At 38.5% G+C, this 27,985-nt stretch overlaps 2 protein-coding genes across 2 annotated transcripts in view; both read left to right on the top strand.

Annotated features, from left to right (window-relative positions):
• pigr (polymeric immunoglobulin receptor) overlaps nt 1-27,985 on the top strand; it is a 37,708-nt gene that overhangs the window by 971 nt on the left and 8,752 nt on the right. The window contains 10 exon segments of the mRNA XM_056271709.1: nt 1,058-1,402; nt 3,477-3,558; nt 3,714-3,940; nt 6,076-6,154; nt 6,850-6,944; nt 7,156-7,214; nt 8,550-8,573; nt 8,576-8,686; nt 13,609-13,957; nt 14,041-14,337. Coding sequence (XP_056127684.1) covers nt 1,058-1,402; nt 3,477-3,558; nt 3,714-3,940; nt 6,076-6,154; nt 6,850-6,944; nt 7,156-7,214; nt 8,550-8,573; nt 8,576-8,686; nt 13,609-13,957; nt 14,041-14,337 — 1,668 coding nt within the window.
• On the top strand, nt 23,358-24,853 carry LOC130105557 (polymeric immunoglobulin receptor-like). The gene is made up of 5 exons (XM_056271611.1): nt 23,358-23,606; nt 23,690-24,001; nt 24,106-24,414; nt 24,527-24,548; nt 24,771-24,853. The coding sequence occupies exons 1-5, from the start codon at nt 23,546-23,548 to the stop codon at nt 24,796-24,798; spliced, it is 732 nt and encodes a 243-aa protein (XP_056127586.1). The 5' UTR covers nt 23,358-23,545; the 3' UTR covers nt 24,799-24,853.

The following is a 27,985-nucleotide window of genomic DNA, read 5'->3' as shown; positions in this document are numbered from 1 at the left end:
TACTTTTATTTGTAATATTGGTAACACTTTACAACTTACAAGGTTTAATTTAAGATCAGTTAATTACAATTGTGAACATTAACAATAAACAATCTACAGTTTTGATTAATCTAGTCAATCTCTGCATTTACTAATACAATTTTAAGATCAAAAGTTGTATCTGTTAACATTATTTAAAGGTCAATTTTTTTTTTTTAAATTAACAAAATGTGAACGAGTCAATGCATCATCGTCACTTCTTCCAAAAGGTGTTTGTCTTGCCCCTGATCCACTATGGTGAAGCCTACTATAAGTGTTATATTTTAGACCTAGGTGGTTTTCACAGGAAATGGTGTCTCGCCCATGTGTGTCTCGTCACCTTTATTTATGTAGCGCTTTATATACAATACAGATTAACCATACAGGGATACACAGGAAAATAATGATTCTATGATGCAAACAGAATTCAATTCTGTTTTAAAGCAGCTCTAAAAGGACAATAGTAAGCATTCATTATTCAGTTTAAAATCTGTTTAGTGTTGATTCAGTTTGGGTCTGTAGAAAACAATGATGTCATCGTCCAGCTCAGTTCAGCTCTCATCCAATAGTGTCAGTGCATTCAATAATTTGGCAGTATATTAAGTCATATATAGAGAAAAGTTGCTCCAGCTACTTTGACCTGTATCTGGTGTGGCAGAGGTTAGTTGTCAACGAGTGAGAAAGGTTGAGATGGAGCAGCTAAATCTCAAACCTCGGGAGTCACTCATTTAAAGAGGAGTGTCTGCTGGCATAAAAAAAAGATCGCGAGAACTTGTAATAAAACAAGAATCAACATCGGCTTGGCTTTTCGGAGGTGGCAAAAAAAAACCTGGAGGGATTTGCAATGAAGTGACAGTGACACACGGGATTACATTTGTATTATTCAACCTGTAAGGCATTTTAACTGGTAAATTTCATCATGTAGCTCTCCAACAGAGTTCACTGTAAAGCATTATCTTGTAAAAGCTCACATTCATCCATTCAAGTGGTATCATTAAATCTTGGAGCTTTTCATTATCTGTCCGTTATCTGTTTTTAGGTTCCTACTGCACCGTGACCACTGTAGGAGACCTGGCTGTGCTGGAGGGTCAGTCCGTCACTGTCCCGTGTCACTATAACCCGCAGTATATCAGCCATGTGAAGTACTGGTGCAACGGCTGGACGAAGGACTTCTGCTCCAGCCTGGCACGCACCGATGACCCCACATCAGCCCCTAACGCCAGGGGAAGGGTGACGATCGCGGATGACCCCTCGCAGCATGTGTTCACCGTGAGCATGCAGGACCTGACGGTGGGGGATTCGGGGTGGTACCGGTGTGGGGTGGAGCTCGGAGGGATCTGGGTTGCTGACAGCACTGCCTCCCTTTATATCAGCGTCATTCAAGGTGAGTTAAAGCTGCAGTCCGTAGTTTTTCCTCTTTGTCGCCATCTCTGTTCAAAATCTGCAATTGCAGTCATTCGCGGAATTATCAACTTTACGTGGGTTGTACTTCGACACCCTCGACACGGCACAGCGCGGATGAACACAATGTTTGAGTAGACTGTGAGGCTGTCAGTCACCGCGCCGGTGTGGATACTGGCATTCAGAATCACAGATTATACTTTTTGGAAGTATGACCAACATAATAATTTTCACCGGAAAATGTCTGAACTAGTGAGAAACATCCACTTTTGTTCTGGTTCTGACATTGCAGTAAATCGCGCTGATTAAATCCAACAATCGCTTATAAGTTATCATATCACGCAAAACCGTGCAAATTATACTTTGTTCTCAAATTGTTAATGTTAACAACGTCAGCATTGCGTGACTACATGTAATTTCCTTCCGATATGTATCCTTGTTTTCGCATGGGTCCGGTTGCAGTCTCTTCTTTCTGTAGCCACTCCGAAGTCCGAACGAAGTCTTTTGCATTTTACAGCGGGTGAATCTCTAGTTGTCACTGGTGATCGTTGTTTGAACCTTTCTGGATCCGCCATTAAATTGATAAGTTTGATTATATCAAGAGCTGTGAGAAAAGGCTATAAATCTCCACCTCCAGCATCCTCACACGCAATATAGCTTATACTAGCCGAGACTCTTCTTTATGTGTACAGATGTGGTGTAATGACTCAATATAGCCTACTAGCCGAGACTCTTCTTTATGTGTACAGATGTGACGTAATGACTCAATATAGCTTACACTAGCCGAGACTCTTCTTTATGTGTACAGATGTGACGTAATGACTCAATATAGCCCACTAGCCGAGACTCTTCTTTATGTGTACAGATGTGATGTAATGACGCAAAGACATGCTCGAATCTCCCGCGGAAATCCACCAGTACCACTGGAATTAAAAACATTATTACAAGCTTACCGCTTTGAATCGAGCTACGGCAAGCAGAGAGATTTGAACACTGGTTATGTATTTTCTCAAATATGTATTTTGGATAATTTTTAACCCAAAAAAAGCACGGACTGCAGCTTTAAGAAAATCATTTGATTTGGCTATGCTAAATCCGGCACACTACTCAAAATTACATCATAAAAATTAGCTAATTAGCAGAAGTTGGGCATTTTTTATGTTATAGTGATATATAAAACGTTTGCCTATACAATAGCTGATAATTATTTTAATGCTAGTGAATTCAACAAAACTTGAAAATGTTGTCCCCCCCCCCCCATCCCACCCCACACCCAAACTCCAAAAAACATAAGACCATTAAGAGGTTTGCATTGTGATTATTGTTTTCATGCCACATTTCCTTCTATATTTGTATTAATACAGAACAATCTCATTCACATTACTGCACAGTGGAAAAATGTATTTATACATTTAAAATATTTATAAATTATATATTAACATTTTATTCATCATTCTAATATTTCTGGGTACATCCTTTTAATTTATGGTAATTTCAAATAAGGTCAAATTTGACGATTTGGAGGGGAATTAAAAAAATGCTGGTTTTCCTAAAATACTTCCTAATTTCCTAAAAAACATGAAGAAGCACAGCTGTTTTTTCCCCAACATTGATAGTAATAAGAAATGTTTCTTGAGCAGCAAATCAGCATAGAATGATTTCTGAAGGATCATGTGACACTAAAGACTGGAGTAATGATCACATGAATAATTTGCATTTTAAAATATATTCAAATAGAAAAGTTATTATAAATTGAAATATTACTGTTTTTACTGTATTTTTGATTGAATACAATACATTTTCCAGGTTGTGAAAGACTTTTAAAAACATTCAAAAATCTTATAGACACCAAACTTTTGAACAGTAGTAATATAAATGTGTTTAAGTGTGTGTGTGTGCCCTTTTTAAATGCAAGTTTTTCTGCTGACTGTATTGATTTAAAACGATTGTTTCTCATATTGATATGTTGTCCATCTCTAAATGAGATCTATAAACCACTGAAGCGTTTGTGAAGGTGTCATGATGGCGGTGTAGTCAGCGTGGTGGTTTTGTTGCAGGTGTGTCAGTGGTGAGCAGTATGGTGAGTGCAGATGAAGGCAGTAGTGTCACTGTTCAGTGTCTCTATAGTAAGAACCTCAGGTAACTAGGCTACCCAGCCAACAAATTTATTTTTTACATTTATTTTCATGAGGCATATCTTGCACTAAATTCTCATTGCTGCAATGCATTAATAATATATATATATATATATGTATATGTGTGTGTGTGTGTGTAATAAAAATTTTGCACTGCAGGTCCAGTGAGAAGCAGTGGTGTCGCAGTGGGAACTGGAAGTCCTGCATGGTGACGGATTCTGAAGGAACATTCAGCAGTAGAAACGTGCTCATCCACGATGACAAGAACAGCATGTTCACTGTGACACTAACACAGCTGGAGATGAGAGACTCGGGCTGGTACTGGTGTGGTTCCGGTCAGAAGAACGGGCTTGTTCATGTGTTAGTTACACCACAAGCCACAACACGTATGTTGCACACATAGACAGTAAAAGCCTATTGCTAACATCACTACATTCTTACATTTTTTGTTGAAAGTGCAAAACTTGCTGTCAGGATGTTGAATACAGTTGCTAAGATGTTTTAAGTGCTGTATGGTTGCTGCCGCATTGCATTACTATGAACGTTCGTTTGGGAATAGAAAATAAAAAAAGGTAATTGCAACTTTTTATTTCGCAATTCTGACTTTAGTTACGAGTTTAGATGTAAATTCAGAATTGCAAGACAACCTCTCAATTTTGAGGATAAAGTTGCAGTTGTGAGAATTAAAGTCAAAATTGCGAGATATAAACTTGCAATTGCAAGAAAAAAGTCAGAAAAAAGTTTTTCAATTCTAATGATATTTTTTTTATCTCACAATTCTGACTTTTTGCAATTCTAAGTTATTCTATTCTAACACTTTCCTTAGCATGTAGCTGTGATCTCATTGTTAAATTGATGTTGATTTACAAGCAAGGGACCAGAATAACTCGCGTGAATGTACACAGTTTTGTTTAACTAAATCACTAACACATAACTATCTAAAGTTAAACAAACACATACACACAATCATGCATAAAGATTGGATAAAAATGGAAAGTGAATGGAACCGGAACCAGAAACAGGGAATGAAGCCATGAAACGAGTTATTTAACCGTCTGAACAGAACCATCAGTTTCTTAGTTCAAAGCACCATGTTAAGAATGCCCTTTCAAGGTTGAAATAACCCAATATGGTCGTATCAATGGCAGAAATTAATTCCACATACCATAATTAGTCAAAATAGAGGTATTACATGTGTATAAACGTTCAGAAATGTTTGATTATTTGGCCATATTTGATTTGACCATTAGGTAATTCGTGGCACTATGGCGGACGAGCACCTCTGTGATTTTTCATGTGTAGGGACCCACTAACTCAGTTCAAGTTAGAAATTCCCCCAACAGCCAATTGCGAATGGGTCTACAGGCCAGGTCCAGGATCACCTCTAATAATAAACCTCTGTTTAGTTAGTTAATTGTACGATACCTGCTTTGCCTTAGCTGTTGAAAAGCGTACGGATGCAGTCACTCATGTCGTGAGTCAATGGTGTTGAAGTTGCAATCAATTTCTTCCGTGTTGAATGAAGACATTTGAATGAACTTGCGATGTTAGTCTGACTGTTTAAACATAGCTGGTCTTAGTCGAACAGCAAAAGGAAGATGTAAAAAAGAAGGGGATCTGTATTGGGGTCTTTAACCTCTGAGGATGCTCTCTCCTCATACATAGGTGTCAGTGAGCCAATGGTAACTTAAAGGGTTAGTTCACCCAAAAATGAAAATGAAGTCATTAATTACTCACCCCCATGCTGTACCAACCCTGTAAAACCTTCGTTCATCTTCGGAACACAAATGAGTAATTATACTTCGGGGTGAGTAATTAATTACTTAATTATCATTTTTGGGTGAACTAACCCTTTAAATTCGGAGGGAAAGTTTACGACTCTGTCTTCAAGCATGGTCATTTGCATATGTAACTGGATTGGGTGTTGATGCAGAGACCATTAAAAACAACTGTTCTTGTAATACTAATACGTTGCACATGTATTAACATATAATATACACAATCAATTAGATCATCAAAATAAAAATTCGTAGATACCAAACATGGTCAGGTTACATTAACTGGTGGTTCCATTATAAAGCATGCATAAAACAGTGCAAAATACACTATATAGGACAGTAATAATCATACACACAATGTTCTGGAGAAATATGCTCCTTCAAAGATGTTCTATGAATGAATGAATGTGGAAGATAGGCATTATAGGCAGTGTGTGTGTGTGTTTTAATAGAGGTATGGAGTGAGATTTGACTCTTTCACATTCTTTTTGGTAAATGGCTGTTAGTCGCCTCATTCATGCCTCATTTTGTTCTTGGTTAAGGTGTTTTAAAGATTGTTAAATATAACAAATAATAATGTCTAATTGGTCCAGCAGTTACAGACGAAAAGTCAGAATTGTGAGATAAAAGGTCACAATTAGCTACCTTTTGTTTAACGTGGTGGAAACAGGCTTCCATACATCACTGATCTGAAGTTAAACTCTACTGAATTTTGTCCCATTTGTTCTGTGTCCTTGTGCCAGGGGCCACAGTGTCTCCTGTCCAGTATCTGGAGACAACAGTCCGGGCTCCGTCTGTAATGGGCACAAATGACCCTCACAGGTGACCTCTGTATATTTCCTCATGACTGTTTTCACAGCAATGCTTTCAGCAATGAGCGATGCTGAGATCTGTGTCACATACACTCTTAAAAATAACTGTTGTCTATTGACATTGATGGTTCCATGAAGAACCGTTAACATCTATGGAAATGCTCCAATCCACAGAAATGCTTAATGCTTCTATACAGTGGAAGAATTTTCTTTAGATTTTTAAAATGTTCTTCACACTATGAAAATAACGTTTCTTTTAAGAACTGATTACTGAAAGGTTCTTCTATGGCATCGCTGTGAAAAACCCATTTTGGAACCTTTATTTTTTATAATGTATGAATATTCTTTTACCATTAGTTGATATTTGGGTAACACCTTATTTTGATGGTTCCTTTTGAACAATCTTTTGGCTACAAGTAACTATGCAACTACATGTCAACTAACTCTCGTTAGAGTATTAGTAGACTGTCTGCTTAATATCTGCTATCTCTTTTTTGTGATGTGATAATTGTTTATTGTGATAAGTTTGCAACTACTTATTCTAACCCTATACCAGTCTACTAATAATTTACTAACACTAATGAGAGTTACTCAACGTTACTTATAGTCAACAGAATGTGTTAAAGGGACCATCGAAATAAAGTGAACCCGATTTTGACCAACACTAACATTGGTATTCGACTAACACATCATGTCTGTTTTCAGTCGTCCTGTTTGGGAGTCTCCTCTCGTGGTGTGTGGGGTAGTACTTCTGGTCATGACTGTGTCTCTGGCACTTTGGAAGTTGCGGAAACAGTATAGTACGTTTTTTTGTTTTTAGTGGCTTAAAATGTTATTGGTTACTTACAAACTCATCTGGAACTTTAGTCCATTCTGATTTCTAAGCTTAAACAATGTCTCTGGATTTGTAGACTACCTGTTTTCCATCAATTAACCTCATTTAGTTTGAGGTTGTGTTCTCATTTTTCTGTGAATAATGCTTCACAACTATTTTTTGGTTTCATTTTGCAGAGAAAAAGCAGAAGCATCAAAGGACAACGATAATCGGACAAACGAACGAGAATCTCACAGTCAGTGCAATTTATCTCTGTTATCTAACAGACAAATTACCCAATTTACTTTCTTCATGTGTGTAACCTCTCTTTGAGGATGATACATTTGTGCACGTTATTATGAAAACGGAATAAGAAATTAAAAATGTTTACTTTTTTCCCTCAGAATTGTGAGATATAAACAAGCAATCAAAAAAGGGTTATTGCTACTTTTTTCCTCACAATTTCGAGTTTATATCTCACAATTCTGAGAATAAAATAATTCAAAAGGTATAAACTGACAATTCCGACTTTTCTCGCATGCGAACTCGCAATTCTGATTTATTTATATTTCTGAGAGTTGTGAGATAAAAAGTCGCAATGATCTTTTTTTTACTTTTTATTCCATGGTGGAAACAATCTTCCATAGGCCAATATGTTATCCCAAAAATGTGTCAGTTTGGTGATTTGTGGAGAATAAAATTGGCATCTGATGGAGCATGCTTTTCCCTTAATTATTTAGCTTGAAATAAGTATTGTAGTTATTAAATATTTGCTTGTTTATAAATAAAGAAGGTTTCAATTGGTTCCAGACAGACCATTAAATATGACATTATAGTGTCTTGGAAGCAAATCTGGATCCTTATCTTTCATTCAAAACTGCCACAGCCTTGATCTCTCTCTTATTGATTACTTTAGTCTCCGCCCACTCCTCCTGCACCAATCAGAACACTTGACTGCTTACTAATCACAGCTGCACTGGTGTAATGGAGGTTATAAAGCTTTTTATAAAGATTTTGTGGTGACCAGCATAGATCTCCATAATAAAGGCTAGATGTCTTACGGCGGAGTCTCTATCGTCATCACCGGCGGCCATCTTGTCACAGGCAAGCTTTCTGGCGGGCTCTGTGGTACCTGATGTAAGATGAGTGATCAGCACGAACACAAATACTCTTATCTCGTTGAAATCTTGACGGATTTACAAACGGTTTGGTTTATTACAAACGTTATTAACGTGGCTATACTTCTGGATGATTATTTATTGATACACTTATTATTCATAAGTGTGCAGTGTCATAACTGCATCTCTGACGTTTATAACAAACCAAACCGTTTGATAATCGGTAGAAAATTGAGCAAGTTATGGTTATTTAAAAAGTACATGCACCCTTAAAACAATGTTACGAGTGAGCGAGCTGCCTGTGACAAGATGGCCGCCAGGTGCAGACGTCGACCTCCATTGGCCAGCAGCGCGGATGACACATCTAGCCTTTATTATGGATATCTATGGTGACCAGTGTAGGTTTAATGATGCAAATGGTGATGACAAGTTCTTCCGGATGTGTTATTTGATAGTATTCTACTTGTTTGCAGATGTGTCCATGGACAGAAGGAGACTACAAGAACACATCAGTGATTTTCCTAAACACACCAGCTCAGCAGGTCCAAATGCTCTAACAGGAGCCTTATGGGAAACAACTCATGGACATTCTGATGATGGAGAATTTAAAGTGAACTGATGGACACTTATGACTCAAGTTTTTTTTAACAACTCAATGAAAGACCCACAGAATCGAGAAACTAGGGTTATGTTTGACATTTCTTCACATTTAACAGTTAAATAGAGCATAATCTTTCATTTCAATGCATTTTTCATGTTGTGTACTGTTCATGTTTATCTGTCTGTAAATAAAAGTGGATTCATGGCATGTTGGAAATATCGTAATTACGAGATTCCAACTTGTATACTCAGAATTTTCTGAAAGCTCTTACTTGTACCATGTGTCTGCTGTACCACCTGACTGCTGCAGATACATTTTTGGCGTTGATAGTGTTGCCATAGAAACACATAAATCCGAGTCCACGAGAACAGCTTTGAGTGGAACGCCACGGATTGTCATCTAGTGATTGACCCTTCGCTAAGCCCCGCCCTCCTTAGTTACTGTTGCTACGCCTGTCAAGCTTTCGTGGCTGCCACGTCTATTACAGTGTGAATGCACCGGTGTCAGACATTCCCAAGGAGATAATTAGTCATTTTTGCCGAACAGGTGAAATATCTGAGAGATCTAGACAAAAGGGACCGCAGTATGCTTTTGAGGGATATATCCACGACATAATATGCAACCGATTAGAGAATAATTTCATCAAAATTGAAGCTAAAGCCTATAACGTGGTCCCAGCGCAAGCACTAGCAGCCTAGCACCTAGCTAGCAGCACTAGCGCCTCCTTAGCAGACCATTCACATGGGAAACACACAAATTGAGGAACAGCTAGCTATGTTCATGCACAGCAGAGTAAGTGAAATGTGAAAATAATCTAATAATTACAAATCAAACAGCTTATCCATCAATCTAATCAACCGGGAGAGCCGCGATCGGATTGGGGTAAAGTTATTCAGGGGTAACGTTAGTAGGCCGTCGATTAACAAAATGCTGAAATATATTTTAAAGTATGTCAGTGAGCCTCCGTCTTGCCTTTAATCGTCTTATTTTACGTTCAAATATACACTCACCGGCCACTTTATTAGGTACACCTGTCCAACTGCTCGTTAACACTTAATTTCTAAGCAGCCAATCACATGGCGGCAACTCAGTGCATTTAGGCATGTAGACATGGTCAAGACAATCTCCTGCAGTTCAAACCGAGCATCAGTATGGGGAAGAAAGGTGATTTGAGTGACTTTGAACGTGGCATGATTGTTGGTGCCAGAAGGGCTGGTCTGAGTATTTCAGAAACTGCTAATCTACTGGGATTTTCACGCACAACCATCTCTAGGGTTTACAGAGAATGGTCCGAAAAAGAAAAAAACATCCAGTGAGCGGCAGTTCTGTGGGCGGAAATGCCTTGTTGATGCCAGAGGTCAGAGGAGAATGGCCAGACTGGTTCGAGCTGATAGAAGGGCAACAGTGACTGAAATAACCACTCGTTACAACCGAGGTATGCAGCAAAGCATTTGTGAAGCCACAACACGCACAACCTTGAGGCGGATGGGCTACAACAGCAGAAGTCCACCGGGTACCACTCATCTCCACTACAAATAGGAAAAAGAGGCTACAATTTGCAAGAGCTCACCAAAATTGAACAGTTGAAGACTGGAAAAATGTTGCCTGGTCTGATGAGTCTCGATTTCTGTTGAGACATTCAGATGTTAGAGTCAGAATTTGGCGTAAACAGAATGAGAACATGGAACCATCATGCCTTGTTACCACTGTGCAGGCTGGTGGTGGTGGTGTAATGGTGTGGGGGATGTTTTCCTGGCACACTGTAGGCCCCTTAGTGCCAATTGGGCATCGTTTAAATGCCACGGCCTACCTGAGCATTGTTTCTGACCATGTCCATCCCTTTATGGCCACCATGTACCCATCCTCTGATGGCTACTTCCACCATGTCACAAAGCTCTAATCATTTCAAATTGGTTTCTTGAACATGACAATGAGTTCACTGTACTAAAATGGCCTCCACAGTCACCAGATCTCAACCCAATAGAGCATCTTTGGGATGTGGTGGAACGGGAGATTCGCATCATGGATGTGCAGCCGACAAATCTGCGGCAACTGTGTGATGCCATCATGTCAATATGGACCAAACTCCCTGAGGAATGCTTCCAGCACCTTGTTGAATCTATGCCACGAAGAATTGAGGCAGTTCTGAAGGCAAAAGGGGGTCCAACCCGTTACTAGCATGGGGTACCTAATAAAGTGGCCAGTGAGTGTATGCATTATGAACAAAGACGATCATTAGTTATTAACTTAGGCCCTGTCCCAAATGGCACACATATGCACTTACGGTCTTGTGGACTTACAATGGTTGCCGTGTGCGCGTGTCCGTTAAAGGAACACGCCGACTTTTTGGGACTTTAGCTTATTCACCGTATCCCCCAGAGTTAGATAAGTCCATCTCCGTGTGTGCTGTAACTCTGTCTGACGCCCCCACCCCAGATAGCACACGTACGTCTGCAAGATGTCTGTTAAAGATCCCTTCATCTGGAAAGCATCTGCTGTTTACTAACATCTGATAGACATCTGTAAGATGTCAGTTTAACATTCATTCTAAATCATTACATCTTAAAGACATCTTCTAAACGTCTATTTGACATCTGACAGGAAACGGACGTATTGCAGATGAGCAAACACTCTAAAAAATACGTCTTCCAGATGTAAACACACACATCAAATAGACTTCTCTGTGATGTACGTGTGCTATAAGGGACCGCTAGCCTAGCTTAGCACAAAGACGAGGTAATCGGCTCCAGCTAGCATACTGCTCCCAATAAGTGACAAAATAACACTTTCCTATTTACATGTTGTGATTTGTATAGTCACAGCGTTTACAAATAACAAGGTCACATGAGACACAGCCATCTTCTAACCGCTTCATTTGGAAACACAAGGGGGATGGTTTCTTCACTGTACCTGTTGTTTTTGGAAGCTTCTTATAAAAGGTTACCGGTGGTAGACATTTGGCACAGAGATATTTATGGGACTGATTCAGAGGACAATATTGAAATATGTTGGGACTCAATATGGGCTAACCTCAAACATATTTCTAAGAATCCTAATCATCAATTGATTCATTTCAAGATGATTCAGAGGATGTATCTCACTCCCAGGAAGCGTCATTCAATGAAGCTTTCCACCTCCCCTAAATGTGACTTGTGCTCTAGTGGGTGCATAGGGACATATATGCATATGTTTTGGGATTGCCCTGAAGTTAATGAATTTTGGAGACAGGTCTCCATTACGTTGAAGGACATTTTGGAGTTGGATATATCATGCTGTCCGAAACTCTTGCTTCTAAATGAGGACTCCTCTTATACTCTCTCTTTAACTCAGAAAAAGTCACTTTTTTGTGGACTTACTGCCGCTAAGAAAATGCTTGCCTTGCGCTGGAAACCCCCACATTCTCTAGCGTGGAGTCACCGGATGCATTCTTTCTTGGACATTGCGAACATGGAGCTCTCAGTGGCAAGATTGCATGGAGCTTCTCAGAGGACTATTTCATCATGGTCAGGTGTCATTTAAAAAATGAAGGAGCGTCTTTAAAATATATATCTCATGTTCTTCTTTTTATTTATTGTATTTGGTTTTTGATCTATACTGCTCTTAGACTATGTATCCTCTGAATGTAACCTTGGGAGATGGGGGTGGGGTTGATACGGTCGCCTTGGGAATTTGGGAGGGAAAAAAGAAAAGAGAATGTGTTCAGAATGATGTTTATTTTACTTTTGGTTTTGTACATAACATTCTCTACTCAATAAAAATTTGATAAAAAAAAAAAGCCATCTTCTAACCGTATGCATACTGGGAACTGTGTTCCCATGGACAACTATGGATGTTTTCTTACTAAGAGCTGTTTATTAAACACAGTGAACGAAATGTGTGAATGATTTTAGAAGCCTACTGAGTGTCTCAATCTTGTTATTTTTGTATGGTCATGTTTTTTATCAGCATTTTTCCATTATTAACTTCTGTACAGAAAAAGTGCTTCATTCACATTTAGTTTCAAGCTGTATTGAAATGTTTATTTGAGGTTGTTTTGTCACCTGCTGTCTATTCTTTTGCTTACAAGTGTTAACCACAAACAACCCATTTCTGCAGTGACCCAATGCAGTAGTTCTATAATTGTAAAATGAGAACTACAGTCTGGGAAACATCGCTATACTACCCAGTAATACCAGATGGAAACGCTTTTATATTGACCGCATTGCACGTAAAGTAAATAATTATTTTTCAGAATAATTTTAGGCTTCTCGTCCAAGTGATGCATTTGTGATTTTTGTAACATTTGCAATCAAGCATTATGACATTTTATTGTAAATCAAGTTTTATGACAAGCAACTAAAGAGCACGGATGCAGGAAGTGAGAGTCTAATACAGCTAGAGCATGGAATCATAGGCACACCCTATGTGATAAGCTTTCTGTAGTATACAAACAAGGAAAAGACGTACGCAAAGATGATGCAGAGAGAAGAAACATTGCAACTTTTTGCCAGAAGGAATGTCAGTTTGAAGAAGTTCATTGTGTTTTTCCTTTGGTTTATAACAGGCAAGTGTTTATTCATTCATACGGTTAGTTCTGCTGCATGACATGCTGTACTCCATCTAAAACTTTTTCAAACAGCATTTTACAATATTTATTTTATAATTACAGACTTTTAATAATAGAGAAATTACTTTGTCATGCCACTGGACTATTTAAGATTAACCTAGTGAAGATAAAAAGTGCCTTTGAAAGAAATGGTGACTAAATACTGCATTTTACCTTATACATTCATATTGATTTTGACTTGATCTTGATTTTAAAAAAGCCCAAGCGCATGTTTGGTGTTGCCTATATATTGCATTTTTACTGATCCTTAAAAAAAATGGTGTGGTGCATGTAAATATAAATATTTTATGTCATTAACATTGACAAGTCAAACTAAAGTTGATCTTTTCTTCGCTCAGGTCCTGAATGCACAACAGGATCAGCAAGCAGAGAGTTAACGGTTCAGACTGGAGGATCTGTCGTTATTCCATGTTATTATGACAGGAAACACACAGAACACAAGAAATACTGGTGCTTTCATGCAAAATCGGCATTTAATTACTGCTCTATTCTGGCATATGCTAATGAAACCAAAGGAAAAGTGTCAGTAATGGATCATCCAGATCAGAGTTTCTTTACTGTGACTATGAGAAACCTGCAGCGTGAAGACACTGGATCTTACTGGTGTGTTGAGGAGATTGGAGGAATATTTCAAAAAGATGAAACAGAGCAGCTTCATCTCACAGTTCAATCAGGTTTGAGATGAGTTTCACATTCAGATGAATAATTCTGATCCTGATTCCTAATAAATCTCAATGACTTGTGTCTGTGTGTTCAGCTCCTGATGTGTCTGTGAAGAACAGCAGTGTATCTGGACATGAAGGTGATAATGTCAGTGTCCAGTGTTTCTACACTTCTGGATATCAGAATAAACTCAAACAGTGGTGCAGAATTAAAGACCAGAGCTGTTACACAGTGGGGAGGAATGACACATCCCAGAATTCATCAGTCCAGATCAGTGATGACGGGAGAAGCTCCTTCACTGTGTTGATGACTGGACTGAGACTCAGTGATTCTGGATGGTACTTCTGCTCTGCTGGAGATCAACAGGTTTCTGTTCAACTCACGGTCACTGGTAAAACTCATTCACTAATCAAATCTATATAGGTATCCCTGCAGGACAATTAAGGAAAAAATGCTAAAATACATTTGCATCTTTTTCTGCATTCAGACTTCTCTCTTGAAGATCCACATGTTCCTGTTCTCACTGAACTAATACCAGGTAATACAGACTCTTATTTGTGGTTATGATAAATTCATAATAAATAATTGTATTATTTTATTCTTTGACGGCGTGATCACATAAATATTTGAGAGCAACCAGTTAGCTAAGTAAAATATTAATCAGGATTAATATTTTCTGTCATGGCCTGATTGATTAGAAATGTATGTAACACTTTTGATTCTCCACTTTAGACATTCTTACATTGCAACTACATGTCAACTAGCAATCATTATTAGAGTATTAGTAGACTCTCTCTCTCTGCTTAAGATCTGCTAACACTTTATTTTTCCCCCAACAGACGTTCTACTGACTATAAATAACTTTGCAACTTCATGTCAACTTATTCTACTCACCCTAACCCTAATCATAACCCTAACCATACAGTCTACTAATACTCTGAGAGTTAGTTGACAAGTTGCAAAGTTACTCATAGTTAGTAGAATGTCTAAAGTGGACTATCGAAATAAGTGTAACCAATTTATTTACATAACAGTTGAATTCTTTGTATTTCTAAACATTTTGTCTATTTTTAGCAAGTGTTGTTGACTTTTCTTTCCTTTTCCGAAACCAGGTAATATAAGTGATCAGATAATAAATAAAAATTTGCTTTATTCCCACTTTTTTCTGACAGAAACTGTAAGCACAGACACAGAGAGGAGCACGTTAGTATTAAGATGGTTTCATTATTCAATTATTGAAATACAATATGAGCAATGTAAAATTAAAATAAATGTGATTAAATCTACATGATGCGTCTTGTTTAGCCCTTATATGTTCATCTTTGTGCTGCTGTCATATCTTTCTATATTCTCTCTTTCAGAAGGCACGTGATGGAGCGTTTCTGTCTGTCACAGAAAGGAAAGCTTTAAGTTCTGCCAGGAAGACTTAATTACTACGTCCCTTATTACCTTCACATCTATCCAATCATGTCCATATACTCGCTGTATAAAAGATCAGTACTTACACATGTTTGAGTTCGCAGATGCTGACGCGACAATTACCTCCACCCTCCCCCATCACCACCAGGACGGTCCTGTCCATACCTCCCGGAGGGGTCGGCTGCGTCCCTGCCTTCGTCTTCAGGCAGGAAATGCAGATCCGCTACCCTCGGATTATGAACGCCAAAGAACTTTGTAAATAATTGCTTGCTGGGCTGTCAATAAATGAATGCTTTGTTACATCGTTATATCTCCCGAGTCTTTCTGGTAGAATTATAGATCACAGGCTGTTCTCTACATTGACCAGAAGGACTTTTGTGTGTAGATAAATAACAGGTTTTGTGAAACTCATTAGAATTGTATTTGTTACTGACTGTTAAGGTTAAGGTTAGCAGTTAGAAGACTTTTGTTCTGCAGTAGGAAGTCCTCAGGCTTGGGCGTCGTGACGTCATTACTTGGCGTGGCGGCCATGTTGACAGCTTCGCGAATGTAAACATGCAGCAAGTCGAACGAGGAGAAGCAGCAGAGTTGGGAGAAAGAAAAGAAAAAAAGATGTTAAAATCCCTAAAAGGAGGTGGAATTTACCGGGATACGTTAAATAGGGAAGCCAGGGACCGGTATGTGGACAAAATCGGCACTTTTAACGGTTTGGATCCATATGAAATTTCCAACAAAGAGTCGGCAAACAGTGGGAACACAGTGATCCGGACAAAGGTATCTTTAAGATGCGCTCCACCTAGCTGCTAGTTTAGTAATCGTTACTGCTAACAACCATTGACACATGTACTATGTGTTTCAAAACTGTAGTTAGTAACGTTAGCTGTCAACCCTCCCGTTTTTTCCGGGTTTCTCATGTATTTGAGCTCTTTTCCCGCTGTCTTCCCGTTTTAGTATTTTCCTGTAAAATATCCCGTATTTTAATACTCTAATAACATTAACGTTAGCCCTTCCATCGGACCTGTCAGTCTCTGTACTGTTGTCCTGTTGCTACCCCCTTGCCCTAAGCATCGTTTTGCTTACTAACTTAAGTTTTGCTTAAAACAGCTACTAACTACACTTTTGAAACACATAGTTAAAAGTATGTTACATGTGTGAATGGTTGTTAGCACTAACTATTTACTAAACTAGCAGCTAGGTGGAGCGCAGCTTACCTTTGTCCGGATTAAGTTACTGTGCTCCCACTGTTTGTTGGAAATTTCATATGGATCCAAACCTTTAAAAGTGCCGATTTTGTCCACATACCGGTCCCTGGCTTCCCTATCCCGGTAAATTCCACCTCCTTTTAGGGATTTTAACATCTTTTTTTCTTTTCTTTCTCCCAACTCTGCTGCTTTTCCTCGTTCGACTTGCTGCATGTTTACATTCGCGAAGCTGTCAACATGGCCGCCACGTCCCAGAATGCAACGCGGCGCCCAAGCCCTATTGCAGTTTATTTTGGCCAGCAGGAAGTGATGGTCTGATTGACATATAAAGTGACCAACCACAGTTCATTTTGTTTTTAAGTGTCATTTAGGCCCGTGGTTATCATAAACCAGTTACTGCAATAATTAAATAATGGCATGACAGACTAACTTATAGAAAATAATTAAGCACTGGTTATTTTACAAACCCAAGTGGAATGTAGAGTTTTTCTAGTTTACTGACTCCAACTAAACTCTGTGACAGTAACCTTGTGAATATATAGTTAATCTAGTGCACTGGTGTGGACTTCAGGTGGACTACAGGTGGACTAATAAAAAATAAAAAAAATAAAAATGTGGCTTTAGTCCCAGCTTTACACAAGTTCTGCCTGTCTTGCCCTTTTGTGTGCAGTTGTCATAGCCTGAAGCTGTCCACCTTATTTTGCATTGCGGAATAATCTGTTTTCTGAATGTGCAAGACTTCTGATTCATTAGCTGCTAAATAACTATAAGAATGACAAAGTGCAGTAAACAGTAAAACTCTTTGCGCTATAAATCAGTGCATTTCTGATTACAATAATGAAATAATATGATAACAGTTTGCAATTTTAAGCAGCATTGGCTATTTTTGTACAGCTCAAATGACTAGACTTGGATGACACCCATAAGCTTAAACACATTCAATTTACAAGCTGCGCACTTCCGTTAAAGACACAGGGGATACGGTTGGGTTCGCTGCAGGACTTCAAATGAACACCGTATGAATTTTGTATGTTAATCTTGAGAGACATTTAGCAGAACCAGTGTAACTGCAAAATGTCTGTTTCTGTCTACCTGCACAACTAACAGAGATGTTCCCACAACTTTCACTTACATTTTGTAAATGTCTTTAAATAACTTTTATAGAATGGTCTTTTAACATTATTTGATATGCATTCTCATGATGTTGAGAAAAAACGTTGAGGTTCTTGGAACGTCTTTAGGCTCACTATTGGCCAGCATCACACGCATCGCTCACATGACCAGCGTCGGCCAATAGTCTCCCGTGCAACAGGCCCGGGTTCGATTCCCGCTTAGAACGGGCGTTCGAACTGGAGGGGTTACACAATCTCTGGCCACTTTGAGTGTAGAAATGATGGGGCACATTATAGAGTTCAATGAAGAAATCCAGTTTTATTTGGCCCCAAGGTTGAGTTGGCCAAGGCAAAGACTCCAGTGGAGGCGGGAACAAGCTGCTCAATGTCTTTGTCCAACCCTGGCCACCATACAAGATCCCTACAGCGCTGCTTCAGTTTGACTATGCCGTAATGGCCCTCATGCGCCATGTCCTCTGAGCTTAGCAGGGATAATGACAGTGTCTACGGGACTAGCATGTGTCATTTCAGCATGAAAAATCATGTTTTGCTCGGTCATACGGCTGGATATCTGTTGTGACTTGAGCTCAGGGCCGGCCCGAGGCATAAGCGAACTAAGCAGCTGCTTGGGGCCCCCCAATCGAGTCGAAAAATCTATTTTTTAGATAACTTAAACAAGTGACATAAATGAATGAATTAATATGAATGAATGAATAATTAAAGAAAAAAAATCTGATTTCATGATCAATATATAGCCTACCTCCCTACAACTGCTGCTGTGTCTGCCAGCGTTTAAAGGGGTCATATAATGCCATTTTTGTACAAGCTAATATGATTCTTTAGGGTCTAAATTAAAAGTTTGTAATATACTTTAATTAAAAATTCTCATTAGTATTGTAAGAAAACACTTATTTTACCTGGTCAAAAACAGCTCTGTTTTCAGCACGCCGTTTCAGTGCATATGACTTTAAATGATCATGAGCTTTGCTCACCCCGCCTCTCTGTGCTGTGCGTACACCGTTTGTAACACAATAACACAATAATAACCATAACACGTTGTTCAGTATAAACGTGGGATTATGCATTATATTGAGAACGTCATACATAGAAAACATGAGAGGAGCAGCTGCAGCTTCTTAGCAAAACCAGCTTTATACCTCCTCGTTTACAAGCAGTCTGGTGTGTGAAATGATTCGCGCAAACATGAGAGCATTGACGTTGCTCGTGGGGAATATTCCCTTCGAAAACAAAACTCAGCCACTGCGTCTTCGGCGGTTCGGATTTAGGAACATCAAAATGACTGTGTTCGTTATTACACCCAAGAACAGAACACCACAATCGCTTAGACGCCATTCTGCTCATAGACAGTGCTCCAGCATATCAACAATGACCGCGCCGGTCCGCGCGGACTATGATTGACAGCTGGCTCACGAGCGAGGGCGGGTCTGTGTTGAAACGTGGCTGTCATTCAACAATCGTGGGAGGGGCGTGCGAGCTTGTGACGTCACACGGTCGAACGACTCGATTTGAGGCAGGGGAAAACATATAAGGAGATTAAAACAAAACCACTGGATGGATTTTTATCATTTTATGATGGCTGTGTACAGGCACTGCCAACACACATTTCAGTACAATCAACTTGTAAAAGTGCATGTACCATTATATGACCCCTTTAAGTCATGCGCATAATCTAGACACCTCGCGCATGCATAGACAATTCGTGCGCAACTGCGCATAGTCGCGGACTCGCGGTAATGTTAAGGCATGTCACAAAAAAGGAGGTATCCCTCTGGTGCCGAAAATAGAACTAAGAAAATGACACAGGAGGAGAAAAAAAGAGCAAGATAAAAGTATGTTTGCATGATTACTAACGGTATGTTTTGTGCAGCAATTGACCCATTCCTATCTACGGCAAGCCCCGAGGGGAAAAATACATTGCATACACATATACAACGAGCGCCAGTACATCGTAACCGGTGTTATAGTAACAGACTTTGTTGGATTCTGTCATGTACAATCTAGTCTCAGCCTCAGACGTCACGCCCACGGAACGTTGGCTAAACGTCTGATGCATATGGTACACTTAACTGGAAACACTTCAGGAATGTCGAAGTCGTCATCTGATTGGTTGAATTTTATCGGATTTCCGGGGGGTGCGAGTGTCGCGTTTATTTTCGGTCTGCCGGGAAACAAAGCGCAGACGTGTGATTGCGGAAGAAAAACTGTTGTGTTTACATGAGTGACAATGAGCATTTATCAAGATCAGCTAAACGTAGGATTCTCAAAAGTATGCGAGGTTCACGGCGTAGACTCTTTAAGAGATGTCCAGGAGTTTTGTTTGAGGCACTTAGTGGAGACAAAAAGAGATATTTTAGCCTGTTTGCCGACGGGATTTGGGAAGAGTATTATTTTCCAAGCCTGGCCGACCCTTTGTCAGCATTTATAAGGATTCCCAGCAGATCCAACTTTACTAGTTGTGTGTCCCCTCCACATAGCTGTCAACCCTCCCGTTTTTTCCGGGTTTCTCACGTATTTTAGCTCTTTTCCCGCTGTCTTCCCGTTTTATTATTTTCCCGTAAAATATCCCGTATTTTTACGCTCTGATTGTGTGAGACGTACATGCTCGGGCAGATTCGGCTTGAAGTCGTTCATCCTCGGATGCGGCGCCGCGCGCGCTGTTACAAAAAAAGCTGTGCACACAGCCAAGCGAAATGGGGTCTTGCCGGTCTTGCGCACCCAACGCGTAATCTTTGCCGCGCTCGTGCGGACGCGTCAAGTATAAACAATTATACTCCGTGTGTCAGCGCGCGCTTTGATCGGTAAAGGAGCACAGACCTCTCCCTAATCATCTCCAGCAGCCCCCGAAGCACCACGTACCGTTTCCCTCGTAAGCTGATATTAGTATTTAAACATTCTCTGATAAAAAATGTTTAAAAAATGACACACTTTCTCTAATACACACACACACACACACTGTCTCTTTCTCTCTCTCACTCATTTGTAGTTATAAACTCTTTAGACTTTTAATGATTAGTGCTTTATTTTTAAAGTTTGTGGTGGGTAAGAATCGTGTAAAAAAATTCCCTTATTTTGGGGATGGATTCCGGGAAATCTCCCTTATATTCAATGTTCAATGTTGACAGCTATGATCTATTATGGAAGATCAAGTGAAATACCTAACTGTGAAGGGGATATCAGCCGCGTTTGCGGGCAAACATGAAACAACAGACGCTGACATCGCAGCAGGCCGATTCAGTATTGTGTTCGGTTTTCTTCTCCTCCTTTGATTTTCTATGCTGAGTCTTGCTGACTGACTTGTTGCACGCCGGTCTGTTGTTGTGGGGACATTTCCACGTGACGCTGAACGAAACGAACTGTAATTGGTTGTTTGACATGTCGGTCAAACGGCCTTATGGGCGGGCCTTGGCCAAAGAAAGCTGCTATGAGTTCCAGACCTTCAGCCGTCAGTCTGAAGGTCTGGCTACGCGAGACTATGTACAATCTAACAAAGTCTGTTACAATAATAATAATTAAAATAAAAAAGATTTTGTGGACAGTTACACTGTATTGAGACAGTTGAGAAATAATAATATTTTTACAGTTTCCAACAATAATTGTCATTGTTGAACCCTTGCTCTTATTATGTTTTTGATTTCTCAGTTTTCTCAAGAGTTAGTAAAAGAGTAAAGTAAAAGTTAAAAAAAATATTTCATACAAATTTAATATAATATAAATTTAATATAAATTTAATATTTATATTTAATACATAAATACAAAATAAGTATTTATTTTGTATTTATACATAACCTCACTGTATTAATTTATAATGTATCATTATTGCGTGACATTTGTGTCAATAATCGTCAAGCACAGGTGACTCCGTGTAGTGGGAGGGGCCCCCAAATCAAATTCTGCTTAGGGCCCCCAAAAGGCCCGGGCCGGCTCTGCTTGAGCTGGCCAGGCATTTAGGATATACTGGCGGACAGAAGAGTGGGTGGAATCAGCAGTTGACTCTTCTGTGAGTTCCTCCAAGGACAAGAAAGCTTTGATGGATGCACACGTTGAATAAGATCCTTGTCCTCAACCATGACAGGAGGCAATGGGTGATGGTGGCACGGGACGGACGTTTGTGATTAAGATCATTAACTTTTCAATTTTTTAATATTCATTTTAATATCAATTAAACTGGCATAGTACTATAATACTATTATTATTATTAATAATTATAATCTTTTCTTGATTTCTCTTAGTTTTTCCCTAACAGACATTATACTGACTATAAGTAACTTTGCAACTATGTCAACTTATTCTACTCCTCATAATCCTATAATCATAACCCTAAACATAGTACTACTCAAATGAGCATAGGTTGACATGTACTGAAGGCACTCATAGTTAGTAGAATGTCTAAAGTGGACTATCAAAATAAAATGTTTATCTGTGTAAAAGAGTTGAATTCATTGTTAAACATTTTGTCTATTTTTGCACGTGGTGTTTTCTTTAGTTTTCTAAAACCAGGTAGTATAAGTGCATCAAATATTTAATAAAATGTGCTTTATAAACAGTAAACAGAGTTTAAATTTTTTTTTAAATGTGCCCTAATGTTGTCATATCTTTCTATCTATTATCTCTTTCAGATGGCACATGATGGAGCGTTTCTGTCTGTCACAGATCAGACTCTTCTCCACATTGACCAGAAGACATTTTTTGTGTGTGTCTAGATAAATAACAGGTTTTGTGAAACTCATTAGATTTGTATTTGCTACTGTTAGCAGTTAGCAGACTTTTGTTTTGCGGTAGGAAGTCCTCATGGACTACTTGCACTGAGCTTAGAAAGTATAATTGAAAGCATATGTTAAACATGCGATTATTTCACCACATGGTGTCAATGCTCGTCTAAACTAGTGACTGCGATGCTAAAGTGTGTGAGACCTGATGAATAACATCAGTACAAACATTTATATATTTTAATTAAATATTGTTATATGTAATGTACATGTTTATGCCCAAAATGCTGAATTATTAGATTGAGATTAGCTAATTAAATATTTAACATCATTAAATTTATGGCACGTACTGCACACCATCACACACAAGCAGTCCTTTTTATCAGTCAAATAAAATTAATTTAAAAATGTAAACTCAACAGGAATTAAATAATATCGGTAGAGATAAAAACACTGTTAATGAGAAGACGAGCACTGGACTGCTGCAGGTTAGTGGGGAAATATATTTATTTACTATCGAATGCTTGGAAAGAAAATGTATTTATAGGAACATTTCAGCAGGTTCAAGATAATTCATGTTAACGCATGCGCTGAATGCTGTTACCGGAAACTTCTGAGTTCTAATAGTAGAATGTTGAAGAAGTTGTCAAAGTCTTCTGATGTAATATTGAAGTTACCCTTGTACATGGCATTTGTTGTAAATAAAGCATTAAAAAAAAAGTTGTGCAAGTCGGCTATTCTAGTAGCCAGGATCCAGCGACGCAGACAGGAAGAGACGGTCTGATTGACACACCAACCACAAGTGACCAACCACAGTTCAGTTTGATTAAGTGTCATTTAGGGGCGGGGTTATCTGAAATCAATGACTGCAATAATTAAATAGTGGCCATAATTGAAAGCCAGCTTTACACACTCTCCGTCTGCACTTCCCCTTTGAGCAGTTTCCTGAGACGGATACTTTCCACCTTATTTTGCAATGTGGAATAATCTGTGCACCCCTTATACACGTGGTCCAAGACATTTGAGAGCATTTCCTCCTCCGTCTATGATAATATGAGGGCAGAAAGCAGAAGATGAGCAGTTGAGCTGCTGTGCTTCAGTGAAAACCTCATACAGGACACATAAGCAGAGCAAACGCAATGGCCGCGTACGAGAAGGCAAACATATTCTACATTTCAATCTGGTTTTGGCTCACTTTAGGTGAATATTTTATGTTGTGCTGTGTTTGTTTAGTGATATTTATTGTAAATCCTGGATATTATAATGGTTTGTGTGTTGTTTAGGTGTTGAATGCTTTAGCGGTTGGTCAAATCATATTGTAACTATTAAGACTGGAGGATCTGTCACCATCCCATGTCATTATGATGAGAAAAACCCACCGCAGAAGAAATACTGGCACTCAGATATTGATCAATCTAATACATACACAAACACAACAGAGGAGAATCTGTCAGTAATTGATCATCCTGATCAGAGTCTCTTTACTCTGACTATGAAAAACCTACAGAACAAACACACTGGATTCTATTATTGTTTAGTGGAGACTGATGGACAGCTGAGTGCTAGATTTCAACTTTATATCCAGGTTCAGTCTGGTATGAGATTTTTATTATGGTTTTAATCACATTCTAATGTCAAATCTGACTTCACACATACAGTACTGTATGTATTTAATAATCTCAAATGACTCTGATTTCAGCTCCTGGTGTGTCTGTGAAGAGCAGCAGTGTATCTGGACATGAAGGTGATAATGTCAGTGTCCAGTGTTTCTACAATTCTGGATATCAGAATAAACACAAACAGTGGTGCAGAATTAAAGATCAGAGCTGTTACACAGTGGGGAGGAATGACACATCCCAGAATTCATCAGTCCAGATCAGTGATGATGGGAGAAGCTCCTTCACTGTGTTGATGACTGGACTGAGACTCAGTGATTCTGGATGGTACTTCTGCTCTGCTGGAGAGGCACTGAATCCTGTTCAACTCACTGTAACCGAGGCAGAACCAGGTAAAACCTATTTCATACTGTATTTAAAAACTGAAAAGTTAAAACTCAATCCATAATTATTACAATAAAGTTTTTGCTGTTAGAGAAAAAAAAACTTTTGTTTTGACCACAGACACCGGCACTGAGAAGGACAAGTAAGAAACAAATTCTCATTATTGTGGCTTATTCTTTTGCAATATCTATACTTCACATGTCTATAACTTTACATAATCAATTTCCAGTCTTCCTTCTGAAAAAATATATGTGAATAAAAATATTTTCTGTAAAGTGAGGGCTTAAATGTGTCCAAGTTAATGTGACAGAGAAACATATTCAGCTATCTCTTGATAGTGTGCTATTGTCCTTTATCTTTTCAGATGGCGTTTCTGTCTGTCACAAAACTAGAGTTTTCTCCACATTGAGCTGAAAGAAAACTGCTTTTGCTTTACACATTCAGATCAGATTAAAGATCTGTGAATGTATTAGAATTTTCGAGCAGAGATCAGAAGACTTTGACAACTACTTTACTTATTATTAGAACTCAGAAGTTTCCGGTAACAGCATTCAGCGCATGCGTTAACATGAATTATCTTGAACCTGCTGAAATGTTCCTATAAATACATTTTCTTTCCAAGCATTCGATGGTAAATAAATATATTTCCCCACTAATCTGCAGCAGTCCAGTGCTCGTCTTCTCATTAGAACTGTGAATTTTCTTGAATGTATTAGACGTCTACATTTGCTAAATGCCTGTCTGCAATGTATTTTTATTCACTATTTTTCTCCAAATGTATTTTTTTTCTTTTATCAAAAGCAAACTATAAATGAGGAACATACCAAATACGACTATAAAATAAAAATAAATGTTTTCCATTTAGCCATTTTTTTTATAAATATGATATAGTACTGACCGCATGCAGTAATGTAATTTTAGCCAGTGACAGTATTTGCATATGTCATCATGTTAAAGGGGTGGTTCAGAATTTTGGGCATCGGGCCTCATTTCCAAGTTAGCCTTAGTGTTATTTATCAGTGGAGACAGTTTTCAAAAAATGTCATCCAGTCGTTCCAGTTGCATAGTTCGCCGGTGCTAGGCTAGCGCGAGTCAACGGTAACTGCTAGCCTGCCATTAAAAACAGTTTTACCCAGTCCACAGTACACCAAAAGCAGATCAATTATAACACCAGACTATCGATGTAAATGTCTGTTGAGAGAATAATGTTAAAAATCAGCATTTGATTGGACAGACAATCTGAGGAGAAGCTGAAGTGCAGAATGATGTCATTAGAATTGTTGGTTGTAGAGAGAAACTATAACTTTTAAATGCATAAATCTTCCAAATGTGAATTGTTTTGAACATACTTAAAAATAACCTTAAGTCAAACATATTCACCCAAAAAAATGAAGTGCCCAATTTCCTCAGCTAATACTGAATATTTGTATGCCACGTATCATGTCATCTGCCTATGCAAGCCTTGTTGGATGTGTTCCCACTCAGTTATTCTCAACTAACACTGCAGACGATGTGTGAAATATGTGTGAATGTTTACAATAACAGAAGCACTGAGAATACCCTTGTTTCTCCTTTTACCATATCTGAGGCTGTTACGTCTTGCATTTGATCAGCATACAAAAAACAATAGAAGCTTTTTCTCTATTGACTTCTATACAGAAAAGTGCTCCATTTCTATACTTTCACATCTTGTTTTCAAGTCATATTAAATTCTGTAGATATGTTTTTCTTGGTCATATATTTCTTTGACCCAACCACAAAACAGACCAAAAATAACCCGTTTCTGAGGTGACATACTGTACCTATAATTGCAAAATGAGAACTAGAGAAGGAAGCATGTGAATCCAGGAGCGGAACAGCTTTGACATTCACTGCATTGCACATTAATACTTCTCATTTCACCAGGTGACACATTTGTAACTTCCGATGCAACATTCACAGAGAGGCTTTTTGACAAGCAACAAGAAAGAACGAATGCAGGAAGTGAGAAAGACTGTAGAAATCTATGATGACTTTAGACTTTATGCTCGTCTCCTTGAGTGAGAAGCTGTGTCTATAGTATTAACCTAAAAATTTAAACTTGCATGGAAATGATGAAGATAGAGAAAGAAGAAACATTGCAACTTTTCGACAGACCGACAGTCAGTTTGAAGAAGTTCATTGTATTTTCCCTTTGGCTCATAACAGGCAAGTGTTCTCTGTTTGCTTACAATTAATTTTACACAAGTTTACATATCTTGCTGTATGACATGCATTTTGTAATTCTTTTATACATTTACCGCTACACAGGGCCGGCGCTCCGCACACGCACATCACGCGCTGCGCGTAGGGCACCAAGTGCTTGGGGGGGCACCAAAAAATCTGGGTCGTGAAAAATCATCACAATAGGCTACTAGTATAAATAACAAATAAAATATGTCTAAAGCATGTTAATCTACAAAAGCAATACAAAAGTAATATAGGCCTAGACCAAATTAGTCGAGAAAAAGGTGAATCTCATTTTTCGTCTCCCTCTGGTGCCCCCCCTTCCCCACCTCCCAGTGGTCTGTTCGATTATGCCTCAATCAATGTCAAATTTGGCAGACACCGACCTCAGACATGGCCTCGGAAAGGCACCAAGAGTCGGGGGCGAAAAAAGGAAAAAGAATAGACAGCGGGATGATACTCGCGCGTCGCTTTGCAGGTAAGACAATGTTTTAAATAAAAATGTTAGTTTTGTAGCGCGGGCGCCCTTGCGTCGTGTATGCATGTCCAGGGGGCGTCGCTAGTAGTGCAAATGATCCGGGGCTTTTTTAGCCCTGCATGTTGAATCTTTTATTTTAACGGGGGTCCGGGGCTTTCTCCCCCGGAAATTTTTTAAACTTGGGCTGTTTAAGATGCAGTTAGTTTGTTTGAGAAGAAAAGGAAGACCGCTTAGATACGTTTTTTCGTTGTTGTTTTATGCGGATAATGCGTTCATTTTCAAGAGGCCAAGGCCCAAGGGCGACATCTGTTGGTGAAACTGCAATTAGAAAAAAAAAAAACCACAATCTCAGTGTTTGTATATTTTCATATTCACAGAGTTGTCAAATTATTAGGGCTGGGAAAAGATTAATCGCATCCAAAATAAAAGTTTGTGTCTACATGATATATGTGTGTGTACTGTGTATAATTATTTTGTATATATAAATACACACACATATGCACGTATATATTTAAGAAATATTTGCATGTATATACTGTATATATTTATATATAATTTATATTATATATAAATTTAAATATTTTATATATAAATAACAAATATTTCTTAAATACATACATGCAAATGTGTATTTATATACACTACCGTTCGAAAGTTTGGTGTCAGTGAGAATTTTATTTTTATTTTTTGGAGGAAAGAAATCAATACTTTTATTTATCAAGGAATAGTTAATTTGATTGAAAGTGACAGTAAAGACATTTATAATGTTACAAAAGTCTTTTGAACTTCCTATTCATCAAAGAATCCTAAAAAAAAAAAAAAAAAAAACTACAACTGACAGACCAACAACTGTTTCAAAATTTGATAATAATAATTAATGTTTCTTGAGCATCAAA

This window comes from Rhinichthys klamathensis, unplaced genomic scaffold (assembly GCF_029890125.1).
Source record: "Rhinichthys klamathensis goyatoka isolate OS25496 unplaced genomic scaffold, OSU_Roscu_1.1 h1tg000323l_1, whole genome shotgun sequence".
In the NCBI taxonomy this organism is placed as follows: Eukaryota; Metazoa; Chordata; class Actinopteri; order Cypriniformes; family Leuciscidae; genus Rhinichthys; species Rhinichthys klamathensis.
The sequence above is the reverse complement of the archived record's forward strand: the minus strand, read 5'-3'. Positions and strand labels throughout refer to the sequence as shown.

Coding starts and splice junctions, on each gene's coding strand:
- LOC130105557 (XM_056271611.1), top strand. CDS start 23,546: ATGGCCGCGTACGAGAAGGCAAACATATTCTACATTTCAATCTGGTTT. Junction 24,002..24,105: donor TTATATCCAGGTTCAGTCTG/GTATGAGATTTT, acceptor CTCTGATTTCAG/CTCCTGGTGTGTCTGTGAAG. Junction 24,415..24,526: donor TGTAACCGAGGCAGAACCAG/GTAAAACCTATT, acceptor TTTTGACCACAG/ACACCGGCACTGAGAAGGAC.